A 13,335-nucleotide genomic window follows, 5' to 3' on the forward strand; every position below is an offset into this window, starting at 1 on the left:
CTTAGACCTAACCCGCCAGCTATACTTATGGTCTGGATACCGGCTGTCGCGGGTGCCGGCGTCGGTCTCCTGGCCCTTTCAGAGTTCCAGCGTCGGAAGTCTAAAGGTTGTCGGGATTCCGGCGTCGGGATTTCGACTGCCAAGATACCAGCAGCCGGCATCTTGACCACATCCCGGAAAATCAGCAAAAATTATTCCATTTTTTTTTCCCAAAAATTGTCGGGTTTTTTCTGAGTGAACTAGGTGAAGAACTTGTATTTACCATTATCCAAAATTATTTTAGTTAAAAAAAAGAGAATATTTTTTTTTTTTTTGTCATTTTTGTTAAAAAATTTAATCTTTCAAACATCGGAACAATGGTCGGCACCATAGGAACATCAGAAACATTTGCGACTTTCATTTTGATAGCCCCAGCAGTTGCCATGGTACACATGGGGGGCTAGATTAACACTTTCCCAGCGGCTGCTATTGTCTGCAGCCGCCAGGTGGGTGGTCCTGCCGTGCTGACCGATCAGCAGTGATCAGCAGCACAGCAAACACCGAGGAAGGGTGTGGGGAGGCAGGGGGACTTTCCAGTCTCTCTGAGAGTAGCAGCAGAGGGAAGTTTCCCTTCCCTGCCGCTGCAAACACTCTCTATCTGACTGGTCGCATCCTGTGCGATCAGGTCAGATAAAGCACTTGCTGGTGTGGTTGCATCTGACGCGACCATGCCAGGAAAGTGGTTAAGTAAGTTGTGCTTACCTGCACAAAATGCGAAAACGCAGCTTTTTTCACAACCTGCAATATCGCAGCTATCCAATTACTCTCATGCGATAATTCTCCATAGGGTTTATCGCAAATTTTTCTTCTCCTGCTCTGGCCAGGTAAAAAGTTGAGGAATATCCTTATTTTTGGGTAAAAATGTTGGGACTTGATTCAGAACCTCTGGGGGGACACCCCCTTAATGACTAATTAAGCACTTTGAAGTTTTTTTAAGTTTTTTCATTAGCCAATAATAAGATGTCAGTTTTGGGGTGAAAAAGTGCAGTGATGGAAGCTGGGGTACAAGGTATGGGACAGGTAAATGGGGTGGTTTATGAGTGGGACAAGTGTTTTTAGGCTTGCAGGTGAGAGCAATTTATCATTTTTTCAAGATTTTAAAAGTGCCTTCAATTGACCCAAATACTGTATATACTTATTCCCATTTTCAGGTATCCCAAACTTACGGAGAGCATTTATTTTACACAAAAAGCTTGCTTTTCATCATTTTTCAAGTGTGTTTTTTTTATAATTCATATTGCAGCCATTTAACAAATCTGTTTATTATACCCTCTAATATACTTCTATATTGTTATCCTATGTCACTTTGGAATCTTTTGGGGTCAAGGCTGATTTCCCCATTTGTACCTGCACTTTTCGCTGGTTAACACATCGCAGGTCACCCATTTTTGCGATTTTCTAATAGGATAGGTTGAAAAACAGAAGCGCTCATACTGGCAATAAGCAGTTTTTTTCGGGCGATACATGTGATAACTGTACACGCGATCACATATCGGCTAACTGGATAGTTCGCAGTGGTTATGCCTATCATAATGATCTTACAATTTCTTATTTGGTCCTGGACAACCACCCCGTGGCACCCCAGCCCTGCCCCGGCCCTGAACCTGAACCACTACAATCAACCACTTTAATTATACTATATAGCATAGGTCTTCAACCTGCAGTCCTCCAGCTGCTGTGGAACTACACATCCCAGCATGCCCTGCCACAGTTTTGCTATTAATGCGCGCTAAAACTGAGGCAGGACATGCTGGGATGTGTAGTTCCACAGCAGCTGGAGGGCCACAGGTTGAAGACCCACGCTATACAGCATGATTAAAGGTGCATGGTGATGCAGAGTGCAGTGTACGCGTATCATGTATGTTTTTGCTATATATTTACTCTGGAAACCAAGTGTAGGTATCTAAATGCAATGCAGAATTGAGTTAATTTCAGTCGCATCTACACTGGAGTCTCTAGGGGCGTAACTTCGCTGTAACAGGCCGTTCACATGTTGGCAGCTTTCAGAGAGGCCAGGGTGATGGAACTGCTGGCTCCGCAGAGCTGAGCAGTAGCATAAATCTGCCTGTGTTCCACCTTGTCTTCTGCACCAGGTATACTTTGCTGCAAGTGCGCACTATGATGATAATGGGTATCACACTAAAGCCCCATACACACTAGAAGAGAAAGTATAAGATATCGCTCAGAATGGCCATTCTGAGTGATATCTTATACCAGCTCATCTAGTGTGTACACTCAACGTCATTAACGAGTTCAGACGAGGGAGGACGCTGGGATGGAATGTCGCTGCCTAACCCCCACGTGTTGCGCCTAAACCTAACCTCCTCCCAGCTCCCCAACCCCACAGCCCCCCCCCCCTTCCCCCGATCCTAACCCGCCCGCTATAATTATGGTCAGGATGCCAGCTGGCAGTATTCCGGCATCAGTCTCCCGAACCTGTCTAGATTCTGGCTTTAGATTTCTGACAGGTGTCTAGTGACGATATTCTGACTGCCAGGATCCCAACAGCCAGCATCTTAACCGCATCCCATTCAGGAACATAAAATCCTCAGCAAATGTTCCAAATCCAATTGTTTCTAGTTTAAGAACCTTACAATAGTCTAATATTGCCAACATTGATATATTAGAAACTATATAACCCCTTGCGCTAATATATCAAATTGAGGCAACAGGACATGAATATACTCAATACATTAGTTCCTTTATGATATTTTTAATATCTATAAAATCAATCATATAAAGACAAAAAAAATCAAGAAATTAATTAATATGCGCATATAAAACCCCCAATAAAAATATAATAATAATAATTGAGCATAAGAGGTGGGTCATATATCTATATTGCTATAATTGACCACAGTGGACTAATCCGATAATTGTAGAAATGTTGATGTCCTTATTTTATTCCTAAACAGGACAGTCCCATAAGGTATGCTTATAAATAATCTCCTGAATTGAATATCATATAGTGTAGCATGAATGAAGTTTTTTACCAGTGCATGGAATTATCCATATGCTCACAAAATGGTAAATTCTCACTAAGGGAGATGTATCTTGAATCCTGGAGGATAAAGTCGAACACCCGGGGCTCGGCGCACCGCAAGCACCTGTTGAATAATAAAGCTCCCGTTCTCCAACCACCGCGCAAGTGGCGTCCTCCGTCTCCCACTAGAATGCCTCTCGTGAGCAGTGCACACACCTTTTGGCTTTGGAGGAAACAATACAGCTCCCGGAGCTCGGCGCACCGTAGGCGCCTGTCAGCTGATTATGCTCCCGTCTTTAAGCCGCCGCATATAGCGTCCTCCCTTCTCCCGCTTGTCAGCCTCAAACGATAGCGATGCACATCAACAGGGACCAACAACTGGTGTCAACTGGGTCACAGATAGGGCACTTTCTTTGACGCGTTTCGCTCCCAACTGAAGCTTCCTCATAGAGTCATTGATATATTATATTAAAACCGGATGCACTCACAATATAAGTAGACGTTGCAGATAAATGATGAAGTTCTCATTCCAGGCCTAATTCAGCACGAATCGTTATTCTGAGTAATTGCAGTTGTCTGCGAGTAGACAGGAAGAAGAAAAACCCCTGTGCAAGTTTGAAAATGCATCGTAGATCACTATCTATACGCAGATGCATACACGCAATTTCTGGAACATCAAAGATTTTTTTGACGTCTTAGCAAATGTAAGTTGGTCTGAGGCTGCCACTAATCTGCAACTGAGACGGTCCGGAAGTGGTCTGTGCTGACGTCAGAGACCCTCCCCAAAAACACCTTTTTTCTGACACACCCAGAAAATGGCAGGTTTCCGCACAGAAACGCCGGCTTCCTGTCAGTCAAACAGCGGCTACATTGTGACTATGACCTGTACGCAATTTCTGTCTGTATTACCCCTTGTGCAATGCGAACGCTACACATGTGCAGTTGTTCGATAATCGCTCAATTTGCAAATTCTCGGAATAGCGATCCATGCTGAATTAGACCCTCCATCCGCTGTCTCTGAATCACCCTGAGAAGTATTATGAATCTGATACTTATACTGTGGGTGCATCCAATGCCCCATGACTAATCTGTGAAGCTCCTCTGAGAAATCACCAGGGGGTGACTATCACTTCCTTATCCCCATAAACCTGTGAGCACCTACTAATATCACTCTCCATAACTGTAAGAGGCTGATAAAGAGATGGCAGAAAATAGGATTTTGGTACTTACCGATAAATCCATTCTTATGAATCCACTAGGGGACACTGGAGATCTCAGACAGCTGGGGTGTGAAGGATGCAGACCGGAAATAGCACAATCTAATAATAAAATTATGCACAGCTGGCTCCTCCCCCTTCACGCCCCCTAATCCCTCCAGTTTGAAAAATTAACGGAGAGAAGAGGGAACATGAAAAATCAAAGCCAAACGGGAAGGAACCAACCGCACCAACACATCAAAAAGCAGCCAAGAACCTTTAAATATAATATCAAACGGTATGAATTAAATGTAACAAGAACACGCAGGCTAACAGCACCGAGGTGGGCGTCCAGTGTCCCCGAGTGCATTAAGAGAAATGGATTTATCTGTGAGTACCAAAATCCTCTTTTCTCTTTCATCCACTAGTGGACACTGGAGATCTCAGACAGCTGGGGACGTCCCAAAGATACCCCATGAGCGGGAGTGCTGTACGAAGCCTGAAGAACCAAACAACCAAACCTTGCATCTCTAGATGCAAACGTTTCAAACTTGTAGAAACGAGTGAACGTGTGTGCCGATGACCACACTGCTGCTCTGCAAAGCTGAGTAGTGCAGGCTCCTCTAGCCGCTGCCCATTAAGCTCCTACTGATCTGGTAGTATGAGAACCTACCCGAAAAGGAAATCTCTTACCACTAGTGATAAGCTTGTATTATGGTCAAACATATCCATCTGGCCAAATTCTGTTTAGAGGCCGTCCAGCCTTTTCTGTGACCATCATACAAGACAAACAAAGCGTCTAACTTCCTAATAGAATTTGTGGCCTGTACGTATAACCGTAAGGCTCTGACCACATCTAAGGCCAAATCCCCGTCTCTGTGGAAGGAGAGGACCACAAATGGTTGGTTTATATGGAAACCGGAGACCACCTTAGATAAAAACTCCACCTTTGTATGTAGCTCCGCTCTGTTTTTATGAAAAACGAGGAAAGGACTTTTACACGACAGAGCACCTAACTCTCAGACCCTCCTCACTGAAGCTAAATCCAGCTCAAGAATTTCAGATCTGCCTTTTCCAAAGGCTCGAAAACTGCCGTTCTCAAAAACTCTAATATTAAATTTAGATCCCAAGGGGGCCGTGAGAGGACGAAAAGTTGGTTGTATTCTCAACATGCCTTGCAAAAACATCTGTACCTCCTGTAAGGCCGCCGGACGTTGCTGAAAAAAAGATCGAGAGGGCTGAGACCACGACCTTCAAGGATCCCAATCTCAAACCACCATCCAAACCATTTTGGAGAAATCTCAAAAGTCAAGTAAGGCGGTACTCTCTGGGATTCCAACCCTTAGACTGGCTCCAGTCCATGTACTTCTTCCAGATTCTATAGTAGTGTGCTGCAGTGACACCCCTGTCTCTTAGAATCCTGGTCTCAAGAAACATGCCGTTAAACGTAGAAGGTTCGGATCTGGGTGAAGGAATGGGCCCTGTGACAACAGGTCCTCCCTCTGTGGCAGCCTCAAAGGATCTTCCGCCAGGAGCCCCGTCAGGTCCAAGTACCAACTCCTGCAAGGCCAATCTGGAGCTATTAAAATCACCCACGCTCTTTCCCATTTGACCTTCTTTAACACTCTTGGTAAAAGGGGAAACCGTGGGAAGATGACACCAGTTCATACGTCCAGGGAATCGCCAGCGCGTCCACCACCTCTGCTGCTGGATCACGCGTCCTTGCCGCATATCTTGGCAGCTGATGGTTGTTCCGCGAGGACATTATGTCTATCTGCGGTAGACCCCACCGTCGTACCACTGCCTCGAATACCTGTGGATGTAGACCCCACTCCTCTGGATGCATGTCCTGAAGACTGAGGTAGTCTGCTTCCCAACTTTCCACTCCTGGAATGAAGACTATAGACAGAATTATGTTGCACTTTTCTGTCCAAGACAGAATCTTTGTGGCCTCTTTTAAAGCCATATGGCTTTTTGTTCCTCCCTGTCGCCGTCACATTGTCCGACTGCACTCTCACTTGCTGAGACTATACTAGGTTTTCCGCCAGAAGAAGTGCATTGTAAATGGCTCTTAACTCCAGTACATTTATCGGGAGAGTGCACTCCTGCGCTGACCATCTTCCCGGAAACTGATGGCTGTCCAGTACTGCACCCCATCCTCTGAGACTGGCATCTGTAGTCAAAATCTTCCAATCCCATATTCCAAACCTCTTTCCCGCTGCTAGAGTCTTGTGGACCAACCACCAAATTAACGAGGTCCTGGCCTGAGGCGACAAGTGAATCCTTCGGTGAAGAAGTAAATGCATGCCTGCTCCCTGAGCAATCAGATTCAGCTGAGAGGGTCTGGAATGTAGTCTGCCGTATTGGATCGCTTCGAAGGATGCCACCATCTTTCCTAGAAGCCTTACACAAAGATGCAGAGACACCGTCTGGTTCTGTAGAATCTGACGCACCATTTCATTGATGTCTCGAATCTTGTCTTCGGGGAGAAACACCTTCATTTGAATAGTGTCTAAAACGAGGCCCAGGAATTGAATCCTCTGCGTTGGTTGCAGATTGGACTTCTTGAAGTTTATGATCCAGCCGTGTTGAATCAGAAACTGATGAGTGATCTGAGCATCCCGGATCAACTGGTCCTGAGACGGAGCCTTGATAAGGAGGTTGTGCAGATATGGTATTATCGTTATGCCTAACGATCTCAATTTCGCCACTATGACTTCCATGATCTTTGTGAAGACTCTCAGGGCTGATGATAGGCCGAACGGTAGAGCTCTGAACTGATAATGATTCTTGCCCACTGCAAACAGACTTGGTGCGGGGTATAAATTGGGACATGAAGGTATGCGTCCTTTATGTCCATCGACACCATGAACTCTCTTTGCTCCAGTCCCGCAATAACTGTCTGTATGATTCCATCTTGAATCTGTAAGCTGCCAGGAATTTATTTAACACCTTTAAGTTGAGGATTGGTCTGACTGACCCATCCGGTTTTGGCACTACAAAAAGATTTGAATAAAATCCTGTTCCTCTTTGAGAATGTGGGACAGGCAAAATAACTTCCGTCTGAAGTAACTTTTGAATAGCCATGTCTAATGGCTTCGCTTACTGAGGGCACCGAGGAAGGCCTGTCGTAAAGAACCGACTGTGAGGTCGGTTCAGAAACTGTATCTTGTAACCCTGGGAAATAATATTGTTGGTTCAGACTTTTGGTGAGGTTTTGGCCCAGGTGTCCCGAAACCTTTCCAACCATGCGCACACCATAGGAGATTCCAGGTGAGCTGGGAGACCGTCATGCCATGGTCTTGACAGCAGGTTTAGGGTCCTGTTATCGGGCTGTGGACTGGGGATGTCCTCTGCCTCTGTTTCCACGTTGACCTCCAAAACCTCTTCCTCTAGCTCGAAAGGATTGAGACCTAAATGAATTGAACACCGGACCAGAGTAATTTCTTCTGACCGGTGGCATAGTTCTAGGATACGTGAAAGGCAGAAAAGTAGATTTTCCCACAGTAGCTTGTGAAATCCACTTTTCCAATTCTGGCCCAAATAAAGCCTCCCCTACAAAGGGGATCGCCTCCACTGCCTTCTTGTAATGAGAATCTACTTGCCATTCTCTGAGCCACGGAATCCTTCTGGCCAATAAAGCCGAAGCCGAGATGTGTAACGCTATCCTGCTAGCATCCTTTGTAGCTTGGCACATGTATGTAGCCGACTCACGGATATGTTCTGCTAGCCGAACTATGTCTTCCTGGTTGTTATCTGTCACTGCCTGAACAATTTGACCGGCCCATGCAATAATAGCCTTGTTAACCCAAGCACTTACAATCGTAGGTCTGTATGATGCTCCTGCCACCACAAAGATCGATTTTAGTGCCGTATCCAATTTACGATCTGACACATCCTTTAGTGTCATCACGTTAGGTATAGGTAATATTGTCTTTTTTGACAGTCTAGCCAAAGATGCGTCCACCATCGGTGGGACCTCCCACTTAGATATGACACTCATGGGTAGTGGGTAATTTCCTGTAAACTACTTGGGAATCTGGAAGCGTCTATCTGGCTGCTTCTCCCATTTGATTCTGGAGAGTCTGAGGAATTGGAAAAACTGCTGTTTGAGGTTTCTGAGACTCAAATAAATCAAATACTTCAGATTCCTTAACCTCTTCCTCTTTGAAGTTAAGGACCTGTATTATCACTTCAATAAGGGAGTCTAACCCCTTGACCTCTGCGTCCTCCTCCTGAGAACCGACGTCTATTATTGCCTCAAGTAACTCCCCACTTCATCATCATCTATGAGACCCTCCTCCTCTTCCGATTCTTCTTGAAGGATATGGAGGGGCCTCTTGACCGCTTTACACACATCTTTTCTACCTGAGCAGGCGGAGTTATTCTAATTAGGAGTTCCTCCATAGTCTTGGAAAAACCCGCAGCCCATTCTAAATGTTGTTTGCGGGATTTCAACATTTATTTATTTATTTATTAACAGTTTCTTATATAGCGCAGCAAATTCCGTTGCGCTTTACAATTTGAAATAACAATAACAAACTGGGTGATAACAGTCATAGAGGTAGGAAGGCCCTGCTCGCAAGCTTACAATCTATAGGGAATTCCTTAGAAATATCTGCTAGGGCATTTTCCCAAGACCCAGACGGACCACTGCTCCCAGGTTGAGAGTCCATTCCCAAATGTGTCGCACACCCCCAGAGCTGCTAACACTAGTGCTCTTGTTCTCACATTTTGAACATAAATAGCAAGTCTCTGTGGTCTTGGTTAGTGCTTTAGACATGTTAAAACACTCACACACCAATCAGCAGTACTTTCACCCTATTAGAATAGGAAGAGAAAGACCTTAGGGATATAGGGAGCAAAGAACATGGAGTCACCCAGCTGGAAATATATGTAGAAAGAAAGAAAACATTTTTTTACCAGCCTGACGTTTACAACCCTCACACCACTAACTGTTAAAACAGCTTGAGTTGATCAGGTTAAGTTCCTGTTGCTCCTCCACTGCAGGACCTGTCAGCAGTGCCCTTTATAAGAAAACATGCAATTTACTTTATTCAGAACGATCCTTTGTCAGGAGAGCTCTTTAGAAAACATTTCTAGCCACAGGAAGTGCTATCAAAGATATAATAACATATACCGAGTGACCCCATGTCAATTACCTAATGAGACCTCCCCCTCAGGGCGGTCCGCCCGCTCTAACTGCGCGCCTTGCAGAAAATTAAAATGGCCGCCACTGCATTTTTTTACTACACATTGCAGCCTGGTCTCCCTATGTGGAGCTGACTGTCTGAGTTTGCTCTGTAATCCTCAAGCGGACTCCCTATGTACCTGATGTCCGGAGCTCCGCCTGCCTGCCGCCGCTCTATAGCCTGGCCGAGTCCTCTACCGTGACGTCTCTCACCGCTTGCTCCCCCCTCAGCAGCGCGTCACAGCTTTTCCCGCCGGCTGCGCTCTGTGCACTGCTCCGGGGTACTGGCCGCCGGCGCCGCCTGCCGCCCTGCGTGACCCTTTAGCCAAACGGCTGTTACAGCCTAGCAGCCTGCCGCTCTGAAAGCTCTGCTGTGGGGAAAAAAATCTAACGCCAATAAGGGGGATACAGTCATTAGGTCGACAAGACTTAGGTCGACTGTCATTAGGTCGACCACTATTGATCGACATGGTCATTAGGTTGACATGAGTTTTTCACATTTTTTGTTTCTTTTTTTAACTTTTTAATACCTTACGATCCACGTGGACTACAATTGGGAATAGTAACCTGTGCCGAAGCGAGCCATGCGAGGGGACACGGTGCACTACTTGGGGTTCCCCGTCACTTTACGAAGAAAATGACACCAAAAAAGTTTTAAAAAAACTCATGTCAACCTTTTTCCATGTCGACCTAGTACATGTCGACCTAATGCATGTCAACCAATAGCGGCCGACCTAATGACTGTCGACCTACTGACCTATACCCCTATAAGGGATTAAGCTGCTCTGTATATTTCAGCCTGCGCGCCTACGCACAGCTTTCTGATCCAGATCCTCTGAGTGAAATGCCGATCCCTTCTCAACGGGATCTTTGTCTCACTTAAAACTGGTCACCACAGTTTCTGGGAGCCTTCACCTTCCTTTATGTTAGGCAGGGTCGGCTCAGCAAGTTTTAATATCAAAAATTTTCTCTCAAGGAGCAAGAGCTCCTTTCCTGCGCTGCTACTTCCAGCACAATTTTTCAAACCGGAGGGATTAGGGGGCGTGAAGGGGGAGGAGCCAGCAGTGCGTCATTTTTTTATTAGATTGTGCTACCTCCGGCCTTCACACCCCAGCTGTCTCAGATCTCCAGTGTCCCCTAGTGGATAAGAGAGAAATACGGGAGTAAGTTATTAAAAATAAAAAAAAATAGTGCAAAGAGAAATAGCATACATGTGCACATACCCAGCGCACTGTGCATCTCCAGGTATGTATATCTCTGTACTGGCAGCATATGCTACAGGTCATTGTGATCGGCCTACTGACAGGTAGATATGTACATACATACTCATCTGCATGCGCTGCATTAGTGTGCACATGCCCTTACTGTTACTGGAATCTGCCTACATGAGAACTCCCCTTGGGTTTGGGAGCAGATGCATGGGTTCGTTTTCTGAGCAAAGTCACTCAAAATATGCGACATAATCTGGCGCGTACACCCATAAGTGTTCCCCTTTTCCAATCTGCTGTGCTAAGGAATTGTTCCACCTTGTCCTATAGTGGTGGAGGGAATTTGGGGCCCTGCTCTTCCCCCTTGGCTGCAAAAGACCAATGCCCAACTTCTGTGCTTTTAACAGGTAATTTTGAGTCCAAACCTCACTTTGCCCCATCTATACTGTAATATCTTTTCTTCCCTTCTCTGTTTTTTGTTTTTCCTGTTCTCTAAGGCAGGGAGTTACTATTGTCACCACGCCCGCTTTTCCCAGTCCGCGGTCTTCTGCAAATGGTTGGGTATTCCTGGTCCCCAAACCAGAGAGGTGGCAGTAATTGGGCTATGTTTCAATGTTTCACATGAAGTGACTTAGCTGCCAGACCGCTGTCTTCATAACTGTAGTCAATTAAGCTCTGACTTAAAGAGACATTAACACATAATAAAGTAACGCATGTGATATCTCAGTACTCAGTGACTGCTCCGTAAGCAGAGATGACAGTTCCCAGATGTTCCCTCTGATCCGTTCAGAGCCTTTCTAGTCTTACTTTGGCGTGGTTTCCCCATTCTTCTTATGAAACACTGATTACAGCATTGTAAGTTCTTCATCCAAGTACTGGATATCTGAGATCTTCTAACATGCAGATATGTCCACAGTCACTTATCCTGAAATCGCGCCAAGCGAGGCTGCCATAGACTTTGCGACTTAGCCCACCTGCGACTTTTTTAAAAATACGCGTCTTATTCACATCGCCAATGTGGCAAAAGCACAATGCAGGGTTACTGAAGCTTTTGTGTGCGACTCATTCACTTATCTAGGTAAAAAGTAAATGGCAGAGATCCGACATGAGTGACCCTCGCTGTGATTCACACACACAGTACTGTACTATGGGGGACACACCCCAACGGCAGCTAATCTTTATAGTGGGTAACTGTTATTGCTCTGTGCCATTTAAAGCATGTGCCGCCATTCAGGTAAGACCAGAGGGGCCTAAACATGTGCATACAACTATAGTAACACACATCATGGCTTTTATGTGCTGAACCCATTTAGAGCTTATTTTAATAACAGACACGAGTACACTAGTCAATACGGTCCAGAGTATATAACAAGGGTGCTTTTTAGTGCCAGGCTGGCATCATTCGTGTTATACTTACTTAATTAACCCATCCTCCATGTAAATGTCAGCATGGAATGATTGGTCATCATTGACAATTTTCCCACATTTTATAAGGAGTCGATCGCTCTGAAAGAAAATATATAATAATAATTAGTAATTATTCAATCAGGTCTAAAGGCATAAAGCTCAGGGGGACATTTACTAAGCAGTGATAAGAGCTGAGAAGGGAGCCATTGAAGAAGTTACCCCATGAACCAATCGGCAGCTCTGTATAATTCTATAGTATGCAAATTATAGAGGTTACTTCAGTGTTGATTGGTTGCCATGGGCAAACTCTCCACTGGCTCACTTCTCTGCTCTTATCACTGCTTAGTAAATGTCCCCCTTTAATTCTGTAAGTGATAAGTATATACACTATCGGTTAGGACATCTCAATAATCCCATTTGTAATTAAAATTTTTGACTCATAAAAGTAGTCGCCTTTTGACATTATAACCGCTGAACACACTTGTGGCATTCATTCTGTAATAGCAATCAAATATTGTTCTGGAAGTTTCTATCAACACTGATGCAGATGTTCCCACAAAATGATACACGTTAGTTGTTTTGCTTTCACCCTTACGCCCAGTTCATCCCAAACCAGCTCAATAAGGTTTAAGAGGGTTATTCAGTATAGTATCTGGACTCTGGGTCGATACCACTTAGGTCGTCACCCATTGGTTGACAGTGACTAGGTCGACACTAGAAATAGGTCGACGCGACCATTAGGTCGACATGAACAAGGCTGACATGCAAAAAGGTCGGCATGAGTTTTTCAAATGTATTTCTTTTTTTTAACTTTTTCATACTTTACGATCCACGTAGACTACGGTTGGGAATGGTAACCTTGCCTGAAGCATGCGAGGGGACACGGTGCACTAATTGGGTTTCCCGGTCACTTTGCGAAGAAAACGACACCCAAAAAACATGAAAAACTCATGTCGACCGTTTTTCATGTCAACCATGTTTATGTCGACCTAATGGCCGTGTCGACCTATTTCTAGTGTTGACCTAGCCACTGTCGACCAATAGGTGTTGACCTAATGGGTGTCGACCTAGACACTGTCAACCCTGAGTCCCATACCCATTCAGTACAGATCGCAGGAGCGATGCTCAACGCAGTTTCCCAATTATCATGCGCAGAACCCATTCTGTATATGTGCAGAGCAGTCCTGTGATCGCATCGCAGAACTGCGAACACCTCTGCCTGATTGACAGGCAGACGCGTTCGCGGGGACGGACAGGGCGGGGGTGGCTGGTGTTGCCAGAAACGGGGGAGTGTCGCCACTGTTTTCCGGG

General features: G+C 45.2%; 1 protein-coding gene across 2 annotated transcripts in view; it reads right to left on the reverse strand.

Annotated features, from left to right (window-relative positions):
- DPYSL2 (dihydropyrimidinase like 2) overlaps positions 1 to 13,335 on the reverse strand; it is a 229,384-nt gene that overhangs the window by 77,770 nt on the left and 138,279 nt on the right. For both annotated transcript variants that reach the window (XM_063931845.1, XM_063931846.1), the window contains exon 2: positions 12,035 to 12,123. In XM_063931845.1, the coding sequence (XP_063787915.1) occupies positions 12,035 to 12,123 (89 nt within the window). The remainder of the gene's footprint in view (positions 1 to 12,034; positions 12,124 to 13,335) is intronic.

Source organism: Pseudophryne corroboree, chromosome 6 (assembly GCF_028390025.1).
Source record: "Pseudophryne corroboree isolate aPseCor3 chromosome 6, aPseCor3.hap2, whole genome shotgun sequence".
NCBI lineage: Eukaryota > Metazoa > Chordata > Amphibia > Anura > Myobatrachidae > Pseudophryne > Pseudophryne corroboree.